General features: G+C 38.7%; 1 protein-coding gene across 2 annotated transcripts in view; it reads left to right on the top strand.

The window, feature by feature from the left end:
• The first annotated feature begins 13,038 nt into the window (after positions 1–13,038).
• The window catches only part of Fam81b (family with sequence similarity 81 member B), a 58,665-nt gene continuing 45,849 nt past the window's right edge, over positions 13,039–25,854 (top strand). The window contains exons 1-3 of one of the 2 annotated variants that reach the window (XM_076927039.1): positions 13,039–13,202; positions 13,591–13,688; positions 16,311–16,375. In XM_076927039.1, the coding sequence (XP_076783154.1) occupies positions 13,193–13,202; positions 13,591–13,688; positions 16,311–16,375 (173 nt within the window). In that variant the 5' untranslated portion in view covers positions 13,039–13,192. Of the gene's footprint in view, positions 13,203–13,585; positions 13,689–16,310; positions 16,376–25,854 lie in introns of those variants that run through there. The other variant, XM_076927040.1, reaches the window with a different exon arrangement.

Below are 25,854 nucleotides of genomic sequence, written 5' to 3'. Positions count from 1 at the left end.
TCAAGGAACAAGCAAGGCAATAAGCAAAGTCCTGTGATCACTGTTTCTAAGGGCTTGTCAGGATGACCAAAATATCTGTGCCTTCCCTGTCCTAGCCCAAAGTCATATTCATGCCTGAAGCCTACTTCTTTGTTCTAGCCTAAGACTTAGATTCCTGACTGAAATTACTTTTCTATTTTAGCCTAAAATTACATTCGTGCCTGAACCTACTTCCTTGTCATGGCCAAATGTCAGATTCCTGCCAAGTGGCCCCAAAAGCTCTCCACAAAAAGGAGCCTAAGGTAACTGTCCTCTGAAGAGCTCTACCTAGCAACTGACTGAAACAGATGCAGAGACCCACATTGTTGAGACTGCTATAGACTATGGAGACTTTGGAATTTAGACTAAATGTACCATTTTGTTATGCAATGGCTAGGAATGACCCCCATAAACTCCTGTGTTTGAACAAACTTATGGGTGCCAAAGAGTAGAATTCGATGGTTTGTATATTCTTGGCCTAGGGAGTGGCACTATTAGAAGGTGTGGCCTTGTTGGAGTAGGTGTCACTATCGGCATGAGCTTTAATACCCTCATCTTAGCTGACTGGAAGCCAGTCTTCTCCTAGAAGCCTTCAGATGAAGATGTAGAACTCTCAGCTCCTCCTGCACCATGCCTGCCTGGACTCTGCCATGCTCCTGCCTTGATGATCATGGACTGAACCTCTGAACCTGTAAGCCAGCCCCAATTAAATGTTGTCACGTATAAGACTTGCCTTGATCATGGTGTCTGTTCACAGCAGAAAAACTTTATATAAAACATAAGTATATATGTATATATATACATATATATGTATATATATGTAAAGAACAATAAATGGTATATGGTGTTTCATATGCCAAGGTAACTATTGAAATTATAATATCTTTTGTATCATAAATATGTATATTACAATTATTAATAAACAGTTTTAGTAGTTGTCAGAATTAAGTCACACTGAAGTAATACATTTAACATTCTCTAGTATTGAATATTGAGGTTGTCACAATTTTTTACTAAACACTGTGACTAATATAATTAAATTTATTTCCCTATAGAAAAATATTTTTTATGTAACTTAGATAGACAATTACTGAATTCAAACATAAAACTCATATGTCTCTTGTATATTTACAGTTTTCTTTATAAAAATATAATAATTCTATCCTGTAGTATGACAATCCTCATAAGCCCATGATTTCCTTAGAAAGCACATGAGGAATGGTTTTCGTTAATGTAGCATTCTTCTCATCACAAAAAAATTTGGCCACAATTCAAACACTCAAAAATAGAAAAGTAGCTAAGCAACAGTATGTTAATCAATAAACATACTTAAAGCCACCGTTAAAGCCACAGTTCTAAAAATATGCAATAGCAGGCAAAGGGCCAGAATATTGTATATGCAATCCTGATTACATACATGCATATTATATGTATTCTTGTCTTATACTATGTATATATGTATGTGTGTGTTTGTAGAAAAAAGCTAGGAAGAAATATGTTGAATGTGTGCATCTTCCACTACCCTTCGTCCCTTAATATATGCCCCAAAATGGCCCCTTTCTGGTGTCTGGTCGTCTACAGCTGCTCCCAATAAAAGACACACATCTACTAATTCAATACTAGTATCCACATCTGAGTAAGAAATCATTAAGTGAAAAATTCCTACTCGGACTTTCTGGGTCTGAGTGACCTCACACATATAATGTTTTACAGTTTCATACATTTACTTGCCAATTTCATTTCTCTCTACAGCTGAATAAAATTCCACTGTGTATAACTGCCACATTTTCATTATAGAATTTCAATTCTGATATGAGATATATATATATATATATATATATATATATATATATATATATATATGATCATTTTATGCATTTAATTTTGTACCTGGGCTTTTTTCACTTAACCTTAGTGATATGCCATATGATGAAGTTATATGTTGTCAAATAAAAATCCCATTGTCATATGTGGGCTACTTCCTTTCAAGTTGCTGGTTAGAGGTTCCCAAAGACACAATAGAAGTAAATTGTATTCATGTGTAACACTCTTAAGGAATAAAGAGTATAATAAAAAGTAGCTCATAATTTTTAAAAAGTTATTGTGTACAGTGCTTATTCCAAAAGAGATCACTTCAAAACTCAAAACAACGAAGAGTATTGCTGCTGTTCCTGGTTGCCCATCAGAACTTAACAGTAAGACCTATTGTTGTTGATACATCACACATTGACTCATAGGATATAAAGAAGTCAAGAAGTTTCCTTTGTGTTGGCTAGCTTTCATACTATCAAAAGGTGCTGTGCTAGCTATTGGGGGAGAAAACTCATCAACAGCTTTACCCAGTTGTGAACATTGCAAGCTACAATAATGACTGGTCTGGCCAGATATGCTCATGGGCAAAACAGTGTCCATCCACTTTCTGATTAGATTCAAAGCCCACTGGACAGGAGGAAACTCAATCCTTGAACTGTAAATCTGGCTGAGAATATGAGGATAGGCCTAAGAGTGAACTTACTATTTTGCTAAGTAGACATACCATCAAACTGCTTTCTAAACATGTCTCTATGCATATAGACTAGCACAGCTCTTGACTCACAACAAAGAACTGAATTTGTACAGCGAATCACAGTCAATACAGAGACTTACAACTAGTCAAAATGCAGAGAAGAGGTCTCAGCAGAATTCTTGTCCATAAATGAGATACCTATATAACACTCCTTCCCCAAAGACTCAGAAAACATAGTTAAAGAGGGGGCAGAAAGTTTGTAGCAGCCAGAGGTTCGGGAGGACTAGGTGAAATAGCATCTTCTGAACTTAGCAGAACTCTACACCCATGAACTTCAAGAAGTTATGGTTGCCTGCATACGACATGTACAAAATCAAGCCAATCAGTATGCCCCATGAATAGAGGAAGGTCACATTAGCCGCATCCCTAGCTCTTGACAACTGATAGTTGTGAAGGGCAGGTCAGTTTTCTTTTGAGTTGTGGTCCCTAGTAGACTGACCATGCTCCAGGGGATGGGCCCACACCCTCTCACACGTGGGTAGTAATAATTGGACTCAGTGGGTTAAAAAAAAATGAGAAGAAATGAAGTTGAGGGGGCATGATGAGGAAGGTTGCAGTGAATCTGATAGAGTTGAACAGTGAAGAGTGAATACACCAGAAATACATTGTATGCATATATGGAATTCTCAAAGAATAAATAATATTTAATAAAATAATGTGTAAAGTGATTTTTCAAAGACAGTCACTTCAATTAACCTCTTCTTAGTATAAATTTAGTATAAATGTTAGTATAAATTTTTACATATTTAAGATATTAATCTTTCTGTAAGCTCTATGATATCATAATTATGTATTCATGTAAAATTACACATGCATGCATATAAACAAAAATAAATATAACATTTAAAATATAGTGGAAATTATGTGTTTCAGTCCCCCCAAGTCATTTTGAAGTAACATTATCTTTTACTGTCCAATATATTTTTTTAATACTTTTGTGTTAGGAGAATAGAGCCACTATGTGACTCACAGAAATTCCTCTGACAATGTGTCTTGAGACACTTGAGAAGAGCTGTCATCCCAGAATCTCAGATATTCTTAGCTATAAGTAATTTAATCAGGTTATACAATAACAGTTTTATACAAGAAAAATATACATAATTGAATTTTCTACATTTATTATACTTTTGCATTCTTCACTTAATTTTTAGCTAATTTTTGGGGGAAAATGGTCCTTTACTATGAAGTAAAAGCAGAGGTCCTATGTTTGCTCATGTTTACAGCTCATGAGTCTCTTTTTAAGCATTGCTCCAGTGTATCAGAACACTAATGCACACACACAAAGTGCCTTGCATACTGAAGACACTAAGCAAGACACTTCACTTTTCCCAAACTTGTCCTTTGTGGCTTAGTCTAGATGTTTCTATACCTATACAAATCAAAGTATTTATGTGTAAAAAGATCAAAATGAAACCCCAAAGTATTTTTTTTTTAATTTTGGGAAAAAGTCAATCAAATTTCTAGGGAAAAATGAATTGTTAAATTTATTTTTACTATAATTTTTAAAGTAGTGCGTCATGCTAGATGAGAGCTGTACAAAGGTGATGCACTGGAACTCATACAAGATAAGGGATCATGGGGATGAGAGCTGTACAAGGTGATGCACTGGAACTCATACAAGGTAAGGGATCATGGGGATGAGAGCTGTACAAGGTGATGCACTGGAACTCATACAAGGTAAGGGATCATGGACATGAGAGCTGTACAAAGGTGATGCTCTGGAACTCATACAAGGTAAGGGATCATGGGCATGAGAGCTGTACAAAGGTGATGCTCTGGAACTCTTCAAGGTAAGGGGTCATGGAACTGGAGACAGATGGCTCAGTGGCTACCAGTAGAGTTGCTCTTGCAGAGAGCCCAGGTTTAGTTACCAAACTGATTGCGACTTACCAACCCGCTATAACCCCATTCCAGAGGATCTTAGGTCTTCTTCCGGCCTCCGTGGATGAAGCACGTGCCACACGCACAGATGTAAATATAAGCAAAATAACCGAGCATAAAATAAAAATAAAAAGATCTTTTTTAAAAGATGAGAAAGTGTGGCCATAAAGATATGTCCTAATAAATGTAAAAGATCCTAAATAAAATGGAAATTGTATTTTAAAATTTAGATTCTTCAATCACATTGAAATATATGGAAAACTTTGATAATTATTTGTCTTAAGAAATTTTTTTAAACATAAGAGTTGTTCATGCTATTGGCAAAAAAAGATATGTGAAATAACTAAGAAGGCCATGAGGACATGTTTCTGGTCCTCATCCCATTTTTCTTGTTGCTTATGCATTCTTCCATGTACGTTCATCCTCATATGAATGTACAATGAAACAATGGAATCATGATAAGCATTTTATTATACGTAATTATTTTCATTATCATAACAAGCATTACCTTTATTCATTATTGCTTTATGCTTTGTATTCTTTTGTAACTATCTCATTGTTTTAAAATTAAATTGTCTTTGATAAGTGAAAAAAGAGATATGTCCTGAAACTAGTGTTCCTTGGAAAGGGAGGGTTATCCAGGGATACATCTTACAGAGACTAAAATCTCATGAGTTTTAATGATGGACACAGAGGTATTCCAAAGCACAAGAACATTCCCCAGGGCTTTTATTGCACTTTCTATTGGTAAGATGTGTACATAAAATATTAAAATCTGTCCTAAAGCCATTTGGCTAAATGTAGAGGAGTCTGGGGCCAAAAGTGCATCATTGATTTCAAAACTAGAATCTATTTGTATGCTTTTCAACCAGCGATCTATGGTGACCTTGAAACACAACTGTGTTTTAAGCTCAATGGCTGGGACCAACAATCTTATGATTCAACAAAAACAAGTTCCTGAAGTTCCTGGGGCCAGCAAGTTGGGAGGGCTGCCCACTTCCAGCTTGGCCCTTGGGCTGCCACTGTCAGGGATAATTGACTTGGAAATTTCAGCCAGACTACTGGATCCAGAGGCATGTGTGGTACATCTATGATTTCAGCTAGACTCTATATTCACTCCTGTACCCAGTGTCATTGAGACGTTATAAACTAACTTACAAAGAAGCACAGGCTTCCTTGTCACTCCAATAAAGGCCTATGGGTCTGGCAGCCTGTGGCAAAGACACTACTCCAGTGGTCTGGGTGTGGATCTGTAGTTTCCAAACCTTTGCAATGCATTCCCTATTGTGTGGGATTTGTTAACTCCTAGGTTTTGGTTTAATACTGCATGCAAATGAAAATCTGTGTGGCCACTAAGTGCTAGACTTAACTAAAAATGTTCAATGTGGTTCCCCTGAGAAGGTTTTCTCCTGGGCATTTTTATTTTCTCACAGGAAATTCTATATTTCAGTGCATTATTTAATCAAAAGATTCAGTGGATGTTATAGTCAAAGCCAAATAGAGTCTAGGGGAAAGTAGAGACAGCAGTGGGGATTTCCCACAGTAGCTTGACTACAATCAAGTGTTTGGAAGAGAAGCTTTTTGTTCCAAAAACAAAAACAAAAAACAAAAACAAAAGAAGAAAGAAAGAAAGACAGAAAGAAGAAAGAAAGTAAGTAAGAGAAAAGAGGAGAGAAGAAGAGAAAAGAAAAGGAAAAAAGATGAGAAAAGACTCAGAAAGCAGGGAACTGAAAAAGAGCCTGGAAGGAGAAGGAGTACCCCAGATAAACAGTAAGTAGGGATAAGAACAAATTGCTAGCTGACACCTGAGGACAGAGAGAGTGGCTTGGCTCCGGGAGAAAGGGACTGGACTGGGGCCAGGGGTGGGGGTGGGGGCAGGTAATTAAGACCTGCAGAGGGTATTTCAAAAGCAGAGAGCATTTCCAGCCCAGGCCAGAGTTTCTGAAAATTCACTCAAACGCAGGATCTAAAAAACGCAAAGGAATGTTTAGATTGATGCTTTCCAGGAACATGCAGCAAAGGATACCAAAGTCGTCTCATGACCAAAATGACCTTCTCTGGCAGCTTCTTTCATACCATTATAGAAGCTCCTCCCTTGAGGTTTTCAATGTGTGTGACCCTTGGATGTCTGACAGTAAGCTTCTGTTAAAACTCCTGAGCTGGTACCTATGTCCCTGTAGTTTTAGAATTCTTTTGCACATTTGCACACTAATGGTTCAGCTGCCTAAGACCTTGTCCCTTATCAGGTACAAAGCCTATGCTGGAGGGGTAGGTCGTTTCTTATGGACAGCAGGAGAAAGTTGGGCAGGGATAGAACGGGACAAGCAAGATGATGGTGGGGAAAGAAGTCTTCTCTCTCCCTAGTTGTCAGTGGTAGGGGCTATGCAATAAAAGCTCACCCCTCCACCCTCGCCGTTGCTGCATGTGCACACACACACACAAACATACATACACACACACACACACACACACATACAGGTTCCTTGGAACTACTTTGCTTTGTTGGAGAGAAAATTCAATCAATATTTGTTTCCTGTTTTTAATTTAACACATTTTTTAAGTCAACACATAAAATTTCCTAAAACTCTGTGACAAAAATACCAATTCAATCATTATATGATTGAAATTTTAAAATGAAATAAAAGTCATGATCCCGGAGCTAATAGATATGTATGGTTTGTCTGCATTTCATAACCACTTGTATTTTCAGCATTGTCTATTAAACAATGATGCCCCTGAACAACAGTCTGAACTTTCTCCCTCATAGGATTATGAATTGACTTTAAGGAAAGATGTGTTATTTTTCACTTAATTAAAGTGCCAGCCCTTTTACAAGTCACACCACACCTGATTTCTGCACTTCGTAATTCCTCTGTAGAATTCTCTCATTGTCTTCTGGACTTAATTTATTCAACTAAACATTTTTTAGAGTCTGTGTATATATTTAATTTTGACACATCATTTAGTATAAGTCTTCGGGTTTCCTCCTCAGCACTGTAAAATAATTATTTAGTTTAACATATTTAGGAAGCGCCTACTACATGCCAGATACCATGTTAGCCTCCAAAGCAAGGCAATGGACCAAATTGGAAGGTGGTGTGTTCTATGAAGCTTAGATTATCACACAGTAAATGATCAGTATATGCTAAAAGATAGATCATAGATATAGATGATAGATAGACAGACAGACAGACAGACAGACAGACAGACAGACAGATATACATGGATGATAGATGATAGATAGATAGATAGATGCTAGGTAGATAGAAGATAGACAGATATCATTTCTAGCAAGAAATAATAATAGAAAGTGTTTATGTAAAGGAAACTATGATTTTAGATAGCCAGAGAATCCCTGCCCAAGAAAGTAACATTTAATATAAACCAGAAGAAAGTCCAAGGCTTAGCAGAGAGTTTTCCTAGAGAAAGTGCATTCAAGAGGCAAGTGAAGGTTAAATACCCTACTGGAATAGTCAAGAGTCATAAGGTGACCATTGTGGCTAGAGGAAAGTAAACTAGGGGCAGAGCTGAGAGCCACAGGCAGTGGAGAGGCAGTGGAGTGGTGGAATGTAGGGAAGTTCCATGCTTTACTGACAGCAACATGAGAAGCCATATCTCTATTTCTAAGAAATTCATATACTGGATTACCATATTATTATATGAATTATTACTTGAAAAATCAAAATTGTACGATTTACTCAGGTTGCCCCTTGTAGACATATTGCTGCATAGTAAATATGGTAAGACTGCTTTGAGAATTTTATTTTACTCCAGACAATGGCTAAGATTAGTTTTTAAAAAGTACCAAGACATGCTCGTGGATGTGGGGAAATGTAAACATCACTGAGTGCTGGTGGGAGTAGAAACTGAGGCAGACACTGTTGGAAGCTGCACGAAGATTGCTCAATATGGTGAAAATATCTACCATGTGATCTAGCTGTACTACTCGTGGGCACATTCCGAAAAGGCTATATCCTACTACAGACATACTTGTTCATCCATGTTTACCGATACACTGTTCACAATAGTCAGGAAAGGAAAACAATTTAGATGTCCATCAACTGATGAGTGGATTATCAAAATATGGTACATTTACACCATGAAATATCAGTCACCTGATAGGAAAAATGAAACCATAAAATTAACAGGTTAAGTAGATGGAACTGGAAGCAAGTTCACATCCTGAATGAGTTTGGGGGTTTGGATGAAATTTCTGCCGGAGTCTGGATGATTTAAATACTTGCTCCTCAATTGATGACACTGTTTGGGGAGGCTTAGGAGGTGTGGCCTTGCGGGAGGAAGTATGTCCGTGGGACAGGCTTTGAAGTTTAAAAGCCTTGTGGCATTCTCAGCCTTCTGCTTGCGATCCAAGACATGAGCTCTCAGTTGTCCCTGCTTCCATTCCTGCCTGTAGCCATGCTTCCCACCATCATGGGGATGGACCCTGTGCCTCTGAAACTCTAAACCCAAATAAACGCTTCATTCCGGAGCTGTCTTGGTAATGGTGTTTTATTGAAGCAATAGGAAAGTAACTCATAGGCAGAAAAAGCAAACACTGCAATTGTTTCTTATATGTGTATGCAATTGTTGATTCTTCAGATATGTGTGAACTGGAATATTCATTGAGGCTAGAAAACTAGTAAGGGGATATGGGAGAAGAGAAAAAATTTCAAAGCAGGGAGAACATAATGATAAAAAGAGGAAAAGGAAACAGAAAATACTAAATGTGGGTGGGGATGTGCGAGCGGGGTAGAGGAAGGAATATGGGAAACACTAACATAAAGACCCTTTTAAAAAGCCATATAGAAACTAACTACTGTTGAAACTTCCTAAGATTAGTACATAAACATAAATAAAAAGAGTTTAAAAGGAGTAACTTTATAACAAGAGTACAATACCCAACTAGACACCACATGCTATCCCAGTACCAGGAATGGGTTGTCTCTTTTGCTGAGTTGTCGGCTGGTGAAGTCCCATAGACCCCAAAACATTACAGGCTACTGCTATTGCTCTTGGTTACTCTCTCTAGAACTGCATTCTTGAAGCATAGAACATGGAGAAATCAAGCTTGGTACAGTCCTCGAAGCTTCACCCGTATTGGTTAGCTTTCATAGTGCTGGAAGATGCTATGCACAGAACTAGGGGAACAAAGGAGTCATTAATCTTACCCAGCTGCGAACTTTGCGTGCTATAACAATGGCTCTCCTGGAAAGACATGCTCACTGATATGATACTGGTATGAATATCTTGAAAGTAACCAGCTACTTTTTTGATTGAATTTGATTGAATAAAATGGTATCCATACTTGGCATCATTTTCAGGGCCTAAAACTTGTAGCTAGATAGGTCATAGGCCTGAGGAGAAAACCTAGTACTATTATTCTACTAAATGGACATAATATTAAAATGACTCCTAATGACTTACTGCTATACCTGTAGGTCAGTGCATCTCTCAGCTCTCATCAAAGAAGCTTCTTTTTGTAGTAGACGGCATTAAAACAGAGATCTACAACTGAGAACATGTAGAGAATAAGAGACTATGGAGTATTCATCTCTAATTGAGACATAAAAGTCATGCCCCTCCCAACAAGGCTTCTGGATCTTTGTAGAGGAAAGGGGTAAAAAACGATTATAAAAGTCAGAAGTTGTGGATAATTAAAAGTAAAAGTGTTTTCTGTACATACTACAATAGTTACACATATGAACTCACAGATGATTATGACACCTGTGACAGCACATGTACCAACTCAAGCCAGACAAAGTTCCAGCATGTGGGGGTAGGTGGGCACAAAGTTCTACCCCTAGTAAGATCTATTGGCATTTGGAGCTGCTAAGAGTAAAAAAGCCATTTTCTTTAAGAATGTGAGCCTGGGTAGGTCAAGCACACTCTAGAGCAGGCCTGATCCCACGAGTATTTGAGCACCAGAAACTGGACTTGGTGGGGGGGTGGGGGTGGATCTCAAGGAATTGAAAATCAGGGTGAATGTGATCTAAACACATTGTATAAAATTCTCAAAGAATTAATAAAAATATTTTTAAAAAAGATTATCCTCCAATGAATAGCTAAAAGAATTGATACCAAAGGAAGAATTAAACACTCTGCTAGGTGATCCATATGTTCTTACAACTAGAGAAGTCATTTCACTCCAGGGGAACCAAAATATACTTTTACAAATCTACTTGCTAAAATGTCAACTCTCTGCTTTTCTTTGGTTTTAAACACAGAGAACCCTTTTAGCAAGGAAGACAAACCTCCACACATTACCAGAATTCTATTGAATGTGTCCTGCGTGGGGTTGGGGGCGTGAACACAAGACTAACGTTTAAGAAACTTGGGAGCTGGTCGGCTTCATCACTGACTCATGTTGCTTATTTAACACCACTGAACTTCTTTGTAATTTTATTTGCAATATTTATATAGTCATATTACCTTTCTTATCATATGAATCATGAGATGGACCATGAGGAATAATTTATAAATATTAAATAGTAAACAGAGATCAGAGGTTATTTTAAGACCAAAGTAGGTAAAATCAGAATACCAAAGAAAAGACACAAGGCCCAGAGAAATACTCCAGATCCAAATGGATCTCCCTAAGAGGGGTTGCCTAGTTTTGCTAAGACACCTCCTGGAGACAAAAGGGAAAAGGTGAAGGAAGTTGAAGAGTTGTCCAGTAATAGCTGCTGGTTTAGGCCCAGGTGGAGAAAGGCTAGATCAGCTGAGGACGTAGCAGATGCCCAGATCTGCATGCCCACATACACTGCTTATGTCAGTTAAACATAGTTACACCTTTCTCAATACTTTTTGACTCTGACCATCAAAAAACCATTTTAGTAGATTTACTTTGTTAAAATAGTCCCTGGTATGTACCTGAGAAATCATAGCAAATAAAAATGTAGTGGGACTGGCAATCCCTAAGGCAAGCAGGGCACATAGTTTCATCTTGGATGATCCTAGACACTTATCACCCCAACTCAAGAGTATTTCTTTACATACTTATTGACTATCAGAATATAGTCATTTAAAAAACAGTTTAGATGGAACTTGAAGATTTTGGGGTTTGTACTCTAATTTATAATTTTACTAACTCTAAATTAGCAAGAGTCATAGATCATTGATGTCTAGGAGGGATTTCACATGCACAGGTCAGAAGTCAATGGTGTGTGTGTGTGTGTGTGTGTGTGTGTGTGTGTGTGTGTGTGTGTGTTAGTTAAACATATTCATTGTTCTATGAAGAAATCAGACATGTATATCTAGAGTCCAGATCAGTTAAACTATCCATTTCAGTGGGGGCTCTTTTCTCTAGCCAAATACCATGGGTTAAACAATGAGTTTAACTAAGTTTGGTTGTACATTTCTAAGTTTGGTTGTGTTTCCAGGATTCTGGAGACTGAGGCAGTAGGATCATGAGTTCAAGGCCAGCCTACGCTACATATCAAGTAAAAGACTATCTTAGGGGAAAAAAAAAAAACTAATTTAAGGAGAGAAATAATCCAAAAAGATTGGAGGACAAGATCAGATTCAGTTGGTTTTTTGTTGTTGTTTGGTTGGTTTTTTTCCTGGAGCAGATCTTGCTTGAAACTATTTCTTAAATAAATGCCTTGCTAAATAATAACTAGTAATATTTACCTTTCAGTGGCTTAATACTCAGATGAGAACTATAAGTATGCAATTAGCTTTAATGTAATAATATATATTGCATTTAATCAGACACTTGATGGGACCACTATTGGTTCATCTTAGGGAAGAAACAGCTAAAGCTTAAAGAGGTGGTACATATTTTCCCATAGTGCATAAGGTGTCAGGGTTTCAAGCCACTCTCTTGAAATCCAGAACCATCTCACTTGATGCTGGATAAAAGAGTAACTGAGCTGGGGACATAGTCTGCTTGTAAACCTGTTCTAAGTTTCAAAGCTTAGCTTAGCAGGATATAATATTGGAGCCAAAATCATGGGCTGTCTTTATCTCTGGATCACACTGTATTGTTTACCATCCCACAAACTCAGAACTGTAATTTGAATAGTAGCCTAGTCAGTAGCTTCATTTCTATATATGAAAGCTAAGCAAATAATAACACATATGAATTCCGATTTTAAAACTGAGAAAAAAACATTCTGAAACTAAATAGTTCACTTCACTTTGAAATTACTGAATAAAGTTTTCTTCTAAGCCAAAACCCAGTATTTACTTAACTCCTGCCCCAGGCCATCTGCCATTGCTACTCAGCTGCCCATGGTGTTCCCCGCATGGCCTCAAGGAGTTAGCTTCGTTAACAAGCACAGGTAGACAAAGATTAAGGGATAAAGTAGTAGTTTTCCTTTTCTTCTTTCCTGCTTCTAACTTGATGGACACTGTGTTCTCATCAAACTCTGCAACTAGATCTCGTGTAGCGTTTGAAATCCTGGGTTACTTTTCATTCAATGAGACAAAGTGAATAAGCAATTGGAATCGAGGAGCCCCTAACCAGAAAAACCTCATAAATCCTAACGAGTTCAGTACTTGAGGTATGAGAGGGACCCCACTGACATCACAGATCCCTCCAAGTCACAATGCTCCACAACTGCCCTTAGAGAGATGTTTCAGAAGCATGAAGGTTGCAGTTTGGATGGACTCAGGAATCCTTAGTATTTTGGCTTTTTAAGAAGGAAAAACATAATTCTATCCCCTTTAAAAAATAAAAAGCAAGTCAACAAACAATAATAATAATAAAGCTGGAAAATCAACTTTATGAGTTCAGGTATCGACCTACAGACAACCCAGTCTTTAAATTTCTCATATTTCCCTCTTACATTTCTTACACTATATAAACAAAGTAAAAAAAAAAAAATCTCATAGGCCCTCAACTCTTCTCTTGGACACAATTAGCTGTATCTCCCAATATTTTAGTCAAAGCTAAATGCTTTTGGAAGTGCCTGTGGAAATATGTTCTGCTCATCAGCTAGAGATGTGATTCTGGCAGGTGAGGGAACTGGGGTGGAGGAGGGGAAAGACAAGTGTCAGCAAGTTGGAAGCCTCTCTAACTTTTGACACCTATTTAGAAACTAGCTTCAAATCTTAAAATGCCACCAATGCAAAAAATTCACTTGCCATAGTTCCTAATCCGATTCTGCATTCTGGTTGCCTAGATACAGATGTAAACAAAAGTGCCTCTCTGCCTGCGGAAGAACAGCCTGATCCACCTGATGGCCCCCTTCCTGGCTCAGTCAGTGACCAAGAAAAGAAAGCAAGTACTTTCAGATATTTATACTAAGAGTGGACTACTTTTGTTCAGTTGCTCTGAAGCTGGGGGTTGTTTAGAGCTTGAAGGAATCCCAGAAGAATGACTGTTTTCCTGCAGTCCCTGTTGTTCTGCCTTGATAAAGTGACAGAGCAGTGAGGTTACCATACAAATCTGTTTCTAAATATCGTAACTGGACTAATTTTTAATATGGGTCTAAGTTTTTTAATTTCATAATGATTTATTATGATAAAGATTCTTTAAGAAAAAGAATAGTTATATGCAATGTTTCCTTTTTCAGTATTTCTCATACTTTGCATTAATGATAAAGACCATGCAAAGCAAATTGTGTTTTGGACTTTGGTAGGTCTAATAACACCTGAGCAGTATACACAGTCTCTTCTTATGGAAAAAGGTACCAGAAAGCCAGTATGACATCAAGCACTGGCTTTAAGTTTCTCTGTTAGATTGGATGGTTGTTTAACCTCAGTTTCCTCTTAGAGAAAATAGGTTAGTTAGGCCTTGCTTTTCTTGTGCACTCCAGTTAACTTCTTAAGCATTCACAAGCAACCAGGCTTGGTGTATAATGATCACATGATCCATTGCTTCCCCAGTCCTCAAGTTCTTCACCTATAAAAAAATCACCTTAAATTAATTAGTTAAAGGAACTTTTATCACATATGATGAAAACAATGAAACTGATCTCATAGCGTTATTAGAACAACAAAATCACTGTATATGAAAGGATTCCATTGGATAAGAATTAAAATATTTTAAAATGCATTGTGAACAGTTGAAAATTAACTTATGCAAAAATCCAATAAATAAGAAAGTTATTCATGAAATAATTTTTACATACAACCAAATTTTAGTGTCTAAGAATACATTAAAAAATCATATATATATATATATATATATATATATATATATATATTTCCCCCAAAGTAAAAGTGATGAGAATATGCAAGTAATTCATTTCCTTTGGACACACTCATTCCACAAATATTTACCCAGCATTATTGGTTATTAAATGCAGAAGTTAAAGACCACCCTGTTGATGAGGAAATACTAAGGCCAGACTCCCACTGACCTTGGGGTTCATTGGAGTGGTGAGAACATGATACGTTTTCTTGATAAGTTCAGGACTCAGAGCATTTGCAGTAAGAAACAGTAGTGAGAAGATGTGTTAGGGTAGAAATCTCGTCAGGTCCCCTAGGGATACTGGTTTCTAGAACACAGATTTGTGTTCAGGCACCAGAGTATTCTCTAGGGCAGTGGTTTTCAACCTTCCTAAATGCTGTAAACCTTTACTATAGTTCCTCATGTCCTGGTGACCCCCAACCATAAAATTATTTCATTGCAATTTCATAACTATAATTTTGATACTGTTATGAATTGTAATGTAAATATTTGATATACAAGATATCTGCTATGTGACTTCCAAAGGAGTTATGACTCACAGTCTGAGAAACACTGCTGTAGAGAAAGTCTGAGCTAGGGCACATCTAACCTCTTGCAGACTCTAATTCACATTATGTTCAGGGACACTGCACTCTCTTAGAAGCTCACCAGCCTATTGTGATAGCCTCCTGCCAACTGTGCTGGATCAAACCAACATGGCCACTACAAATTTGCTTGATAATAGAGTTGCTTGGTTTTCAAATTTTAGTTTTTCTTTTCTTTTTTTTTTTTTTTTTTTGAGGAGGGGGATTTCCAATTAAGTATCTTTGCTCTAATCCAGGAAATGGTTGATTTCATTAAACAAGCTAAAGAACTAATTTCTGAATATTTTCTTAAACTTTGAATAATTTCTTAATATTTTATTCTGTTGTTTTATTATGCAGTGATATAACCCAAGTAAAGTATCCAACAAACGTATCTTGCCTAATTTGTTAACTGAAGAAGAATATCACTTACATTCCCCTCACTGTCTCCACTTGCTGTGTTTTTAAACTTTAAACAGTATATTAGACCTTTAGTTGTTTTCCATATACGGAAATAGTGAAAATATTTGGTATCTTTTTTCCTCATAGAAATGTTAGCAAATTATCAACCTTTGCAAGGAAACAAGACCTTCTAGAAGTAGAAAAATAGTAAAATAGAGATTTCCAGCTAAGTGTTCATATAACCAACTTGTTTCATGCTACTAAATTATACATGTAGCTGATCTATGCTTTTATTTCATATCTACCACAGTCTGATATCTAGGGTTTTTAGAATATAAAATTACTTAGACTAACTAGTAGATTGACTTAGAATGTATGGGGCTTTTTTTGAAAATTAGCTGGTTTCCCTAGGAAATTACTGTGTCAGGCACAACTCATTGTCCTTTCAAAATCCAGTCAGTAATCGCTGGAGCTGTGATCTAGCAGTTTCATCTAGGAATGATGTGTGACTTTACCTTGTAAAACCTTTCCTGATGTGTTAGCAGACCTATGAGGCAAACTTCCTTAGGAGTGCCCCAAAACCTAATTTCAGTTTCAATCAGTATCAATGTAAGCATGATATAGGTAAACTGTGGTATAGATTTTATTTAAAATCAAAATATTTATTTAAAGACAAGATGTTTGAAGAATAGCCTACCACAGCGTCACAGGATACATTTTGAATTTGTCACCTCTGTTTTAGGTAAGATTATCTCCAGCCAAAATGTCAACTAAGAATGCTACAGACCTAGTTGAATATGTTGACAAGTAAGTCTATAGGCTAAGTCTATTTTCTGCATTTAATGACTCAGTAGACATTAGAATGGCTGAATGAAACCTTTGAAATCATGTAAGTAGCTCTCTGCACTCAGAAAAGCCTGAACAACCTCAGACAGACAAAGCTCACTGTTTCTAAACATATGGTGCTACCTTCTCTTTAAGTGACTTCATAAACTCCTGCAGATCTGTACGGGAAATAATATAACTGGGGCCGGAAGTGACACAGCACTTCCGGGGAAATAACACAAGTGGTAAATAACTATAACTTTCAAATTAAGCCAAGCAGATCCATTGACACTGTGACATCGAAACAAAGCAACAACAACAACAACAAAAAAACAAAAACAGGAAACTTGAGACATTTTAATTTTAAGAAAAACATTGACTTTTTTAAAAAATCAAATTCCACTACTTACAATGCTATACTTGGAGCCCATTGGAGTGGTCCACAGAAATTGGACATCTCTGGTTCTTAGGACACAGCAACTGATAGATGCATATTGTTCAGAATACCCCAGAATTCTGTGTTTTAGAAGTGGAACACTGCATCCAGGTTGGAGCTGTCTTCTCTTCATGAAAGGGCTGCTGTCTGGACTCCCACTAAGAGCTTCAAAGCAGTTTTGTCTTGGCACTTGCACTATAGCTCTCAACTCGGGATTTGGGAAACATAGTTCTTTCTTTTCATTTACAAAAACTAGAAGTTCCTGGTGTCTACTGCAGCTTTAAAATAATCCAGATTCTATAATATGCACTCTAACTACAGGAGAGATATGACCAAATAAACAAAATGAGTCGACGGGAAGAAGCATCGTAAATAGTACTGATTTTTAAAGTCATCTTTGACAATGAAAATTATGAAATTTTAAATTCTACTTTTTATTGCAATATTTACAGTTAAGCATTCCCCTGTTCTCAGACAAATAAATTTAGTTCATTTCTGGACTCCAGTGTTCCAGCTCTTTTCACGCTTTGCATACCCTGCAATTGCTCACACGAGTATGGACGTACACTTTGGGAGGGTAGGGATCCAAAAAGGAGAAATTATTTTTCTTAGTGTTTTTTTTATTGGATATTTTATTTATTTACATTTCATATGTTATCCCCTTTCCCTGTTTTCCCTAGAAACCCCTTTCTTAGTGTTTTAAAGTGTGCTGTTTAGATAAATGAACTAGGAACAATGAATGGAGTGTTCCCAGAATTAGTTAAATGCCGTGTTAGCTAACTTTAGCATCCTAGAAAAAGCAGAGTTGCTTCCACCTGTCTGCACGGGACAAATAGGAATTAGAAATCATTACTCTAACCTACTGAGACAATTCCATTTGGAAGGCAGAGTGACCTACATTCCAGGAGATATGAGAATAAACTCCTGGGAAAGGATAACAACCTTAAATTTTAAAACATGATCTTTCATTTCAGCACAACAAAAGGTTAATTACATTCATGTATGTATGCACTTTATATGTATATGTGTGAGAGCATGTGTGTCATTGTGCACATGCAGAGGCCAGAGGACAACCTTTGGGAGTTTGGTTCTGTCCTTGCATGTGTGGGTTCCAGGTCACCAGGCTTGGCAGCAAACACCTTTATGTGCTGCTTTATGTGTTATCTCATCCAGTTGCATTTCAGCAAAGTTAAGACAAATATTGCCTACTCCAGCATTCATATCTACCCCTGTTCACACTCACAGTCCCACCTCTCAATGCCTAATGTATTTACTACCTGAGATGGTTAGATCTACGGTGCTCTTCCCTTCTATTCTCTCACACCGCAACCTCAAACACAGGGGCTCTGGAACCTTGTGCTTTTTAATAACCCTGCAGTAGTCTATCATAGTGTACCAACTATCAATTTTTGATGAACTGTAGCTGACAGATCTAATAGAGGAGAAGGCAGGTGGCAGGGGCAGGGGACTGAATTGCATGAGCTATACTAACAGAAGTGCTTATGGGATGCTGACTAGCAGGAAAACAAAGTGACATTCAGACACTGCAACGATCACTGCAGAATTTTGAATTGACATATTTACTAAAACAAACTCAACTTTTCTTTCTTTAAATAACTGTATCCCAAAAAAATCACCAACTGGCAACAAATGTGCTGAAATACAAATGAGGTACCTTGGCAAGTGAAAGCCATTGTCCACTCATTAAACCACCTTAGATGCATTACATAGCTTCAGGGATTCATTCTTACAGACATTTATCAATATGTTTAACGGAAGTACTCAAAAAAATGTACTAATAAGCCCCCCCCCCCAAAGCAAAACTTGAGTTACAAAAGAGATCATACCTAGCCTATGAAAAAGTTCAGCTTAGAGAAAGGCATATTGAAGAGGCTGGCCAACTGACTGTTCATGGAGGCTTTTCTTGGCCCATCAATTGTAGTAAAACCCATATAATTATCTATATGTGTTAAATGTTAGGCCATATTAATAATACGTGTGTGAGGCAGCAGAATGTTTGCAAATACTTATAGGATAATGGTGAAGGTGTCTTCCCATTAAAGACAGCAAATAGTTCTAATGTGCATATTAGTTTGCTAATCCACAATGAGCAGACAAGCTGACTTTATGACCCTGTACATACGCTCATTTAAACTTAATGAACTGAAGGGTACCAAAGTCTTGTTTCTTATTGTCTTTCTCCTGCTGGTAGAACACACACCAGTGGAGTCCAGGGCTTCCATAGTGAACCCTTGAGTCCACAGCCGCTCAACTGGCTGTAATCGAGAAAGCCCCCTTTCCTTCTCTAGTCAGTTTCTGCCTTCTGTGTAAGAGAGTAGGTTTCCAGGTGATCAAAGATGAGCTCTTGATACTTTTCAATTAATTCTGCTCATGATTTTCATCTACATCTTCCTATGTAATAAACTAGGTGGTAGAATTTTTAGAACACATGTTATCCTCTCACAGGATTTAATTTTCAATGGAAATTAAATTGTGCTAATGAATTTCTTATTTTTATTTAATTGGCTATCCTTCAAGGGGAGAATTTTTTTTTTTTCATCATGGATTCAAATGCTTTCTGAGGTCCCTTTTAATCCTTCAGAAGCTGGTTATTATTTACTTACTAGTATATGCAAGCTCAGGGCTAGGCACTTACAAAGTCACCAGTGAGCAAATTAGACAAAGATCTCCACTTTCAAGTACCTTTGATTTCAGAGAAGGTAGAGGCACAGATTGCTGGTAAGCCTACCAGGACAATTTTTGCTTACAGGTTAGCATTTAAGCAGACCAGATACGGGCAGGCAAACACCTGGGTAAGGATGAAATTTGTCAGGCAGAAATCAGAGGAGGTGAAGATGGTTGGAGTAAGAAGGCTAGAAACATAAACATATGTTGATAATATCAGATATATGGACTCCCCAGTCTTGCCTAAGGTGAAAATTCAGTTTCCTAAATTAAAAGGAGGCATGAGAAACAAAGTTGACAGTGAACAGTTCCCGACTTACTGTCACAGTATATGTCAACAACTCCCTTGAGAGTACCTTTTGGGAGACGGGTCTGGATGCTAGTCAGACAGTATTTAAACCTGAAATACATAAAATGTTCAATGCATCAAATAAGACAATGAAAGATATAAAATCATAAAAGAATGCCTGTCACTGTTTTAAGAAGACCTGGTAATAACTGTCTTCAGACCCTGTTTGCCACATTCTCACAAGGAGAATGCTTAATAGCCATTATATCAGAATGTGACCTTCTTTGAAAGTAGGGTCATTGCAAATATTGCTAAGATAAGGTCACTGTGGAGTGAGAATAACGTCTGCTTGTGAGAATGTGGCATCCAGAGTTTAAAGACAGTCATTAGCAGGTCTTCTTAGGACAGGGACAGACCTTCTTCTTCTTCTTCTTCTTCTTCTTCTTCTTCTTCTTCTTCTTCTTCTTCTTCTTCTTCTTCTTCTTCTTCTCCTCCTCCTCCTCCTCCTCCTCCTCTTCCTCCTCCTCCTCCTCCTCTCCTCCTCCTCCTCCTCCTCCTCCTCCTCCTCCTCCTCCTCTCCTCCTCCTCTTCTTCTTCTTCTTCTTCTTCTTCTTCTTCTTCTTCTTCTTCTTCTTCTTCTTCTTCTTCTCCTTTTTTTACTTATTCACTTTACATCCCACTCACTGCCCCCCGTCTTGGTCACCCACTCCCAACAATCCTTCCCCTGTCCCCCTTTCCCTTCTCCTCTGAGTGGGTGGGAGGCCCCTGGGAATCTCCTTCACTCTGGCACTTTAAGTTTCTTCAAGGCTAGGTGCTTCCTCTCCTACTGTGGGCACACAGGGCAGCCCATCTCGTAGAACATATCCCACATACAGGAAACAGCTTTGGGATAGCCTCCACCCTACCCCTACTCCAGTTGTTTGGGACCTTCATGAAGGCCAGGCTGCATATCTCTTACATATATTCTGGGAGGCCTAGGTCTAGCCCATGTATGTTTTTTAGTTGGTGGTTCAAACTCTGAGAGCCCCACGGGTCCAGGTTAGTTGACTCTGTTGGTCTTCTTGTGAATTTCCAATCCCCTCCAGGGCCCCCAATCCTTCCTCCTATTTTCCCATGAGAGTCTCCTAAGCTCCATCCACTGTTTGGCTGTGGGTGTCTGCACTGGTATGAGTCAGCAGCTACTGGGTAGAGTCTCTCAGAGGACAACATGCTCCTGTTCACAAGTGTAGGAGTATTATTAATAGTGTGAGTGATTGGTGTTTGCCCATGGGATGGGTTCTAAGTTGGGCTGATTATTAGTTGACCATTCCCTCGGTCTCAGCTTCATCCCCATGGTGACAGGCATCCTTTAATAATGTGATTCTCTGTGCTTGTTACCATGTGAAGAAGACAGATCACTCACATCATGATACATGAGAATGGAAGGCGAGGCTCTGTTGCTAAGTTTTGGATGGGGCATGGCAGACTGTCCTGTCATTACATAAGGCAGTCTTTGGTTCTTTGTAATCTGCCCATATTCATCTTTGCTTATGATGGGCAAGTTTCTGGTGATGAGTGGGCACAGCCACACACATCATGTGCTAGTCACAAAGACCCCAAAACCCATCAGAGCAAGGCTGCTCAGAAGAAACCCAGTTATTTCAGCCTCAGGAGAGTCTCAGTTTCTGCCATGTCTCTGAAACATCAAATAAAAGACCGCACTGGAGCACCGAGCAAAGTCCATCCCTGTTCCCTAGAGAGACTTAGTGAGGCTTCATCAGGAAGAGCTGTGAACAAGCCATAAAAGGGGACCAGAGGAAAGCTACATGGTATTGGAAGCAAAGTCCACACTCAGAAGTGTGCAATGGAGCATGCACACCACACACACACACACACACACACACACACACACACACCCCTTCTCTGAGGGTGGCACATAGGCACTAGAAAGAGGTTTTAAATGCCTAGACAATGCTACAGCAAGGGAGGAAAGATGAAGAAGCATGGCAAGATATTTCTCAGCTAAGACACTGTAGGCTCCTTGCAGGCAGGTCCAGGTGAGAGGAGAGTGGTCCCAGAACCCGCTGGGTCTCTCTGGGGCTGAATGGGATGCTGAGTATCAATGGCCCAAAAGAAACATGCCACTGGGAATCTTGTCTAAGCAGGAACTCAACTTTATTGCATCAGCTTCTTGCTTATATAAACTCAGAGCATAGGGAGGGGGATTTTTGGTGGAGTGAGATGACATAGGAGGCAGAGAAGGGTGACTGAGGGTATGGGGTGACTGACAGGGCCAATTGCAAAGCTTTACGTTAGCAATGGAGGGACAGAGGCAGGGCCAAACAGGTCTTGCTGAGTCACCCCGGTACAGAAGTGACTAAGACAGGTCTCAAAACTCGAGCCAGGCCTAGGCTCTCCCACAAGGCCTCAGAAACTCGAGCCAGTCGGGGGTTTGTCCTCAAGGTCCAAACCAGGGCCAAAATGGGGCCCAACAAGACACTATTAACTTTCAAGTTTCAGAAAAAGTTTGTGTGACAAATGGCACTGTGAAGTTGAAATAAAATTAAAATATAGTTCTATGAGTGATGCGTTAGCTCTAAAGACTCTCTAGAAATCAGATTCAACTAATTCAACTCCTTTATGTCTACTGTGCTAAGCTCTCCCTTCCAACAGCTTACCACCAATATTAATGTACCAGGACTGCCATGGTCACCAACACTCTGTTGATGCTGAACAAAAATGTGTATCTCACAACCTTGGAAGCTAGAAGGCCAAAGACACAGAGTTAGCAGATTTGTTTCCTAAGTCCCGAGGGCAGATCTGTTGCAAGCTTTCCACATGCTCTTGGCACTTCCTGGTTTACAGATGTTTCACTTCTCTGCCTCTCTCTCTCTCTGTGTCTCTCTGTCTCTCTCTCTCTCTCTCTCCACATTCCCTCTGTGTCTTTCACTGAGCCATCTTCATGTAAGAATAACAGCCATATTGGGTCAAGGCCTCTGATACTCAACTTAGTATTCATCTTGTGATAAATATTAATACTCTCAATGATGAATTCATCTTAGCAATGTTTGCAATGCTCCTACTTGCAAATGAAGTCACATTCTGATATAAAGGCTATTAAGACTTCAACATATATTTTGTGGGTCATATTTTGTGTGTAGCCCATAGTGCTACACAAAAACTACAAGAATTTGAGCTCAGGTCTTTCAATTTGATATATAATGTTTTTCATACCAAAGTCACATAGACATACATGTTATTTACAGAGAGGGGGGTGGAGGATGTCTTGATAGTGCTACAAACTCTATGTGAACTTCAAATATCTTCAGCCACTATTGCTGCTGGCATACATTTTATTTGTATGTGTAATCCAGACATCCACCCTGCTTCTGCACAACCATGGCTTTTGCGCAGAACCTTTACCAACTCTCACGAGAAATGATCCCATCGCACTAATATGCTATTAATTTTTCAATCGTCTTCAAACCTCATGGAATATGAGACATTCACATCTTAGTGTACATAGCTTTTCACTGGAAAGCTCCACAACAGTCTCCCTAGTCTCTTCTGGGCTGTGCCACTATTTGGAATTGTCTTTTCCAGTCATGTCTCCATGCAGACTCTGTCCTGGCCCAACCCTATCAGTCCTGGTTGTCTGTCTGGACTCTACCCCAAATTTGCATTGCCTGTCTCACCCCTCAAAATACTCAGGTATTTTACTTACTTTAAACTCTGCAACAGAAGCTTGCTTCCACAACTCCCAAGTCCACCAGTTAAGTGGTTAGAGACAAGCAATGGAGAGCCTATAGCAGGTTACAGACAAGCAAAGGAGAGCTTAGAGTTGGTTCTGAACTGACAAGAAATGCAGAAACTATACCAAATACTTATTTCTAACTCACCATTTTCACAAGCTCATAGAATTATTCTTGTAAGCCATCAGAATAGTGGCTACATTTTTACATTACATTTTCTTAAAGATGCTATAAACTCAGAATATAACTAATCCTTAAAGTTGATCTCATGAAAATGTAGAAAAATCTTCTCAGTGTGGCTTTATTGTATTCAGAAGAGGATTTAAGTTCTCATGTTTTTGTCTCTGGCTTTTACAGGTTTCCAAACTGGTTATCCGAGGTTCCTAAGTAAATTTAGTGCTGTCTTCACAGGGACAGAATAGGCAGCAAAGCGAGGGACATGTACCAGAGTCTCTGCCAGCCACTGCACAGCTGGTGGAAGTCACACTAACTCGCAGTGAAGCAGAACTCAAGAGTCTGGGGAAAATCTGTTCAGATTCAGCTACAGTCAGTGATATGTGCAAAGTCTCTCTGGAGAGGCCCCCAGGATTTTTTTATCCTGTAGTTAGCAACTCCATCTGGATACATCTGTAATATTCAATTACTTCTTCCCTTCCAAGATTAAATTTAATACAAGATCGCATTAATGTAACATATCATTAAGAGTTAGCTGGTTTATTTGTTTGTGTTTTTATAAAACCAGGATAGTCACACCTTGCCAGTGAAAGTTCTGAGATTATGTCCCCTTTGGGAGTAACCTGGTGATTTGAATAATAGTACTATTAGGAATTTCCTTTACATTAAAATATTCATGAATTTGTTCTTCTGATTATCGCACAAATAAGAAAAGAACTTTCCTTATAGAAATGGTCACTGTCAGAAAAAAAGCAAGGCCTTTGTTATCTGAAAATCCTGTGACTAAAACTAACAAATAGTGAGCATTCTTAACAAGCATGATAATTATGCTCTAGGTGACAGAAAGCCTTAGGCATGACAAGAAACCTTCCAGACAGCTGTCTAGAGAGAAAATACCTGTCAAATAAGCCTGAAAAACTACAGGAAACGAAGAACTGTAGCCCAGCACTTGCACGTCTTTAGGAGTCTCCATGGTGCAAGCAAACACATTTGCATAGCAGTATGTGCCGTCTCAGTAGAGGCTGCAGTAACATGCCCTATAGAGTAGAAATACAGCTCAGTCAGCTCTGACAGAAAGGGCCAGAGACAGGTGAGTTGAGGGGTGGCCCTTCTCCGGAGTCCATCTGCTAGGAAAGGTCTGCTTCTGCATGCTCTCTATAGGAACATTTTCATCACAGCTTATCGTATCTCCCAAGAAGAGGTCACGTGGGTCCCTTAGAGACCAGGACTATAGCTCACTTGTGTGGCACTGGTTGGTCTAACACCTGCTATAGGCTTCTCACTATTACACCACTCATAACCAAACAGCAGACCACGCCTGTTGGCGGTTTGAAGATCCAGCAACTGCAACCCTCGGTTTTGAAGGAATGATGGAGCCTGTATTTCACCCTCGGACTATTGTGATTTCCAACTTGCCAGCATGTTTCTGAATGTCTACAGGACATACGAGCTCATGTTTCATGCTTCAGCAATTCATTTTATATCCTGACTTCTTATATTCTCGGCTCACACCCCAACACTGCGGTGCTCAATCTTTGGGGAACATTTGAAGCATGTAAGTGCTTTCCTTATACATACATGATGGCTCTCCTGACTCACTCCAACATTGTTTTAATAGGTCTGTGATGGAACCAACAAATCTGTATTTTAATAATCTCCCTGTCCTTGCATATCACCAATTCAAATGTCTTTACAAGAAGCACTGAATTACACCAGGTCACAGAGTGAATATTTAGTACATTCTTAGTAAGTGCTATATGCTTATTTGTATGTAAGTCACTAATATAGGAGCTGGCAAGATGGTTTACCAGCAGGCGAAGGATTGGCTACCAGGAATCCTAACCACGTAACTTGGATCCCCAGGACCGCCACACATGTACTATAGCCCTCATATTCTCTCTCTCTCTCTCTCTCTCTCTCTCTCTCTCTCTCTCTCTTTCTTTCTCTCTCTCTCTCTCCCTCTCTCTCTCTCTCACACACACACACACTAAATTAATAATAATGTAATTTTTAAGTCACTAGATACAGAAACATTGCTTTTACCTGCACATAACAGAAACCCCAAACAAAAAGGCTTGAATATAAAAGGCATAAATTAGCCTATATAATGACAGCAATGAAATCGAGAGTTTGCTTACTTTGGTGG

Source organism: Arvicanthis niloticus, chromosome 29 (genome assembly GCF_011762505.2).
Source record: "Arvicanthis niloticus isolate mArvNil1 chromosome 29, mArvNil1.pat.X, whole genome shotgun sequence".
Classification (NCBI taxonomy): Eukaryota; Metazoa; Chordata; class Mammalia; order Rodentia; family Muridae; genus Arvicanthis; species Arvicanthis niloticus.
The sequence above is the reverse complement of the archived record's forward strand: the minus strand, read 5'-3'. Positions and strand labels throughout refer to the sequence as shown.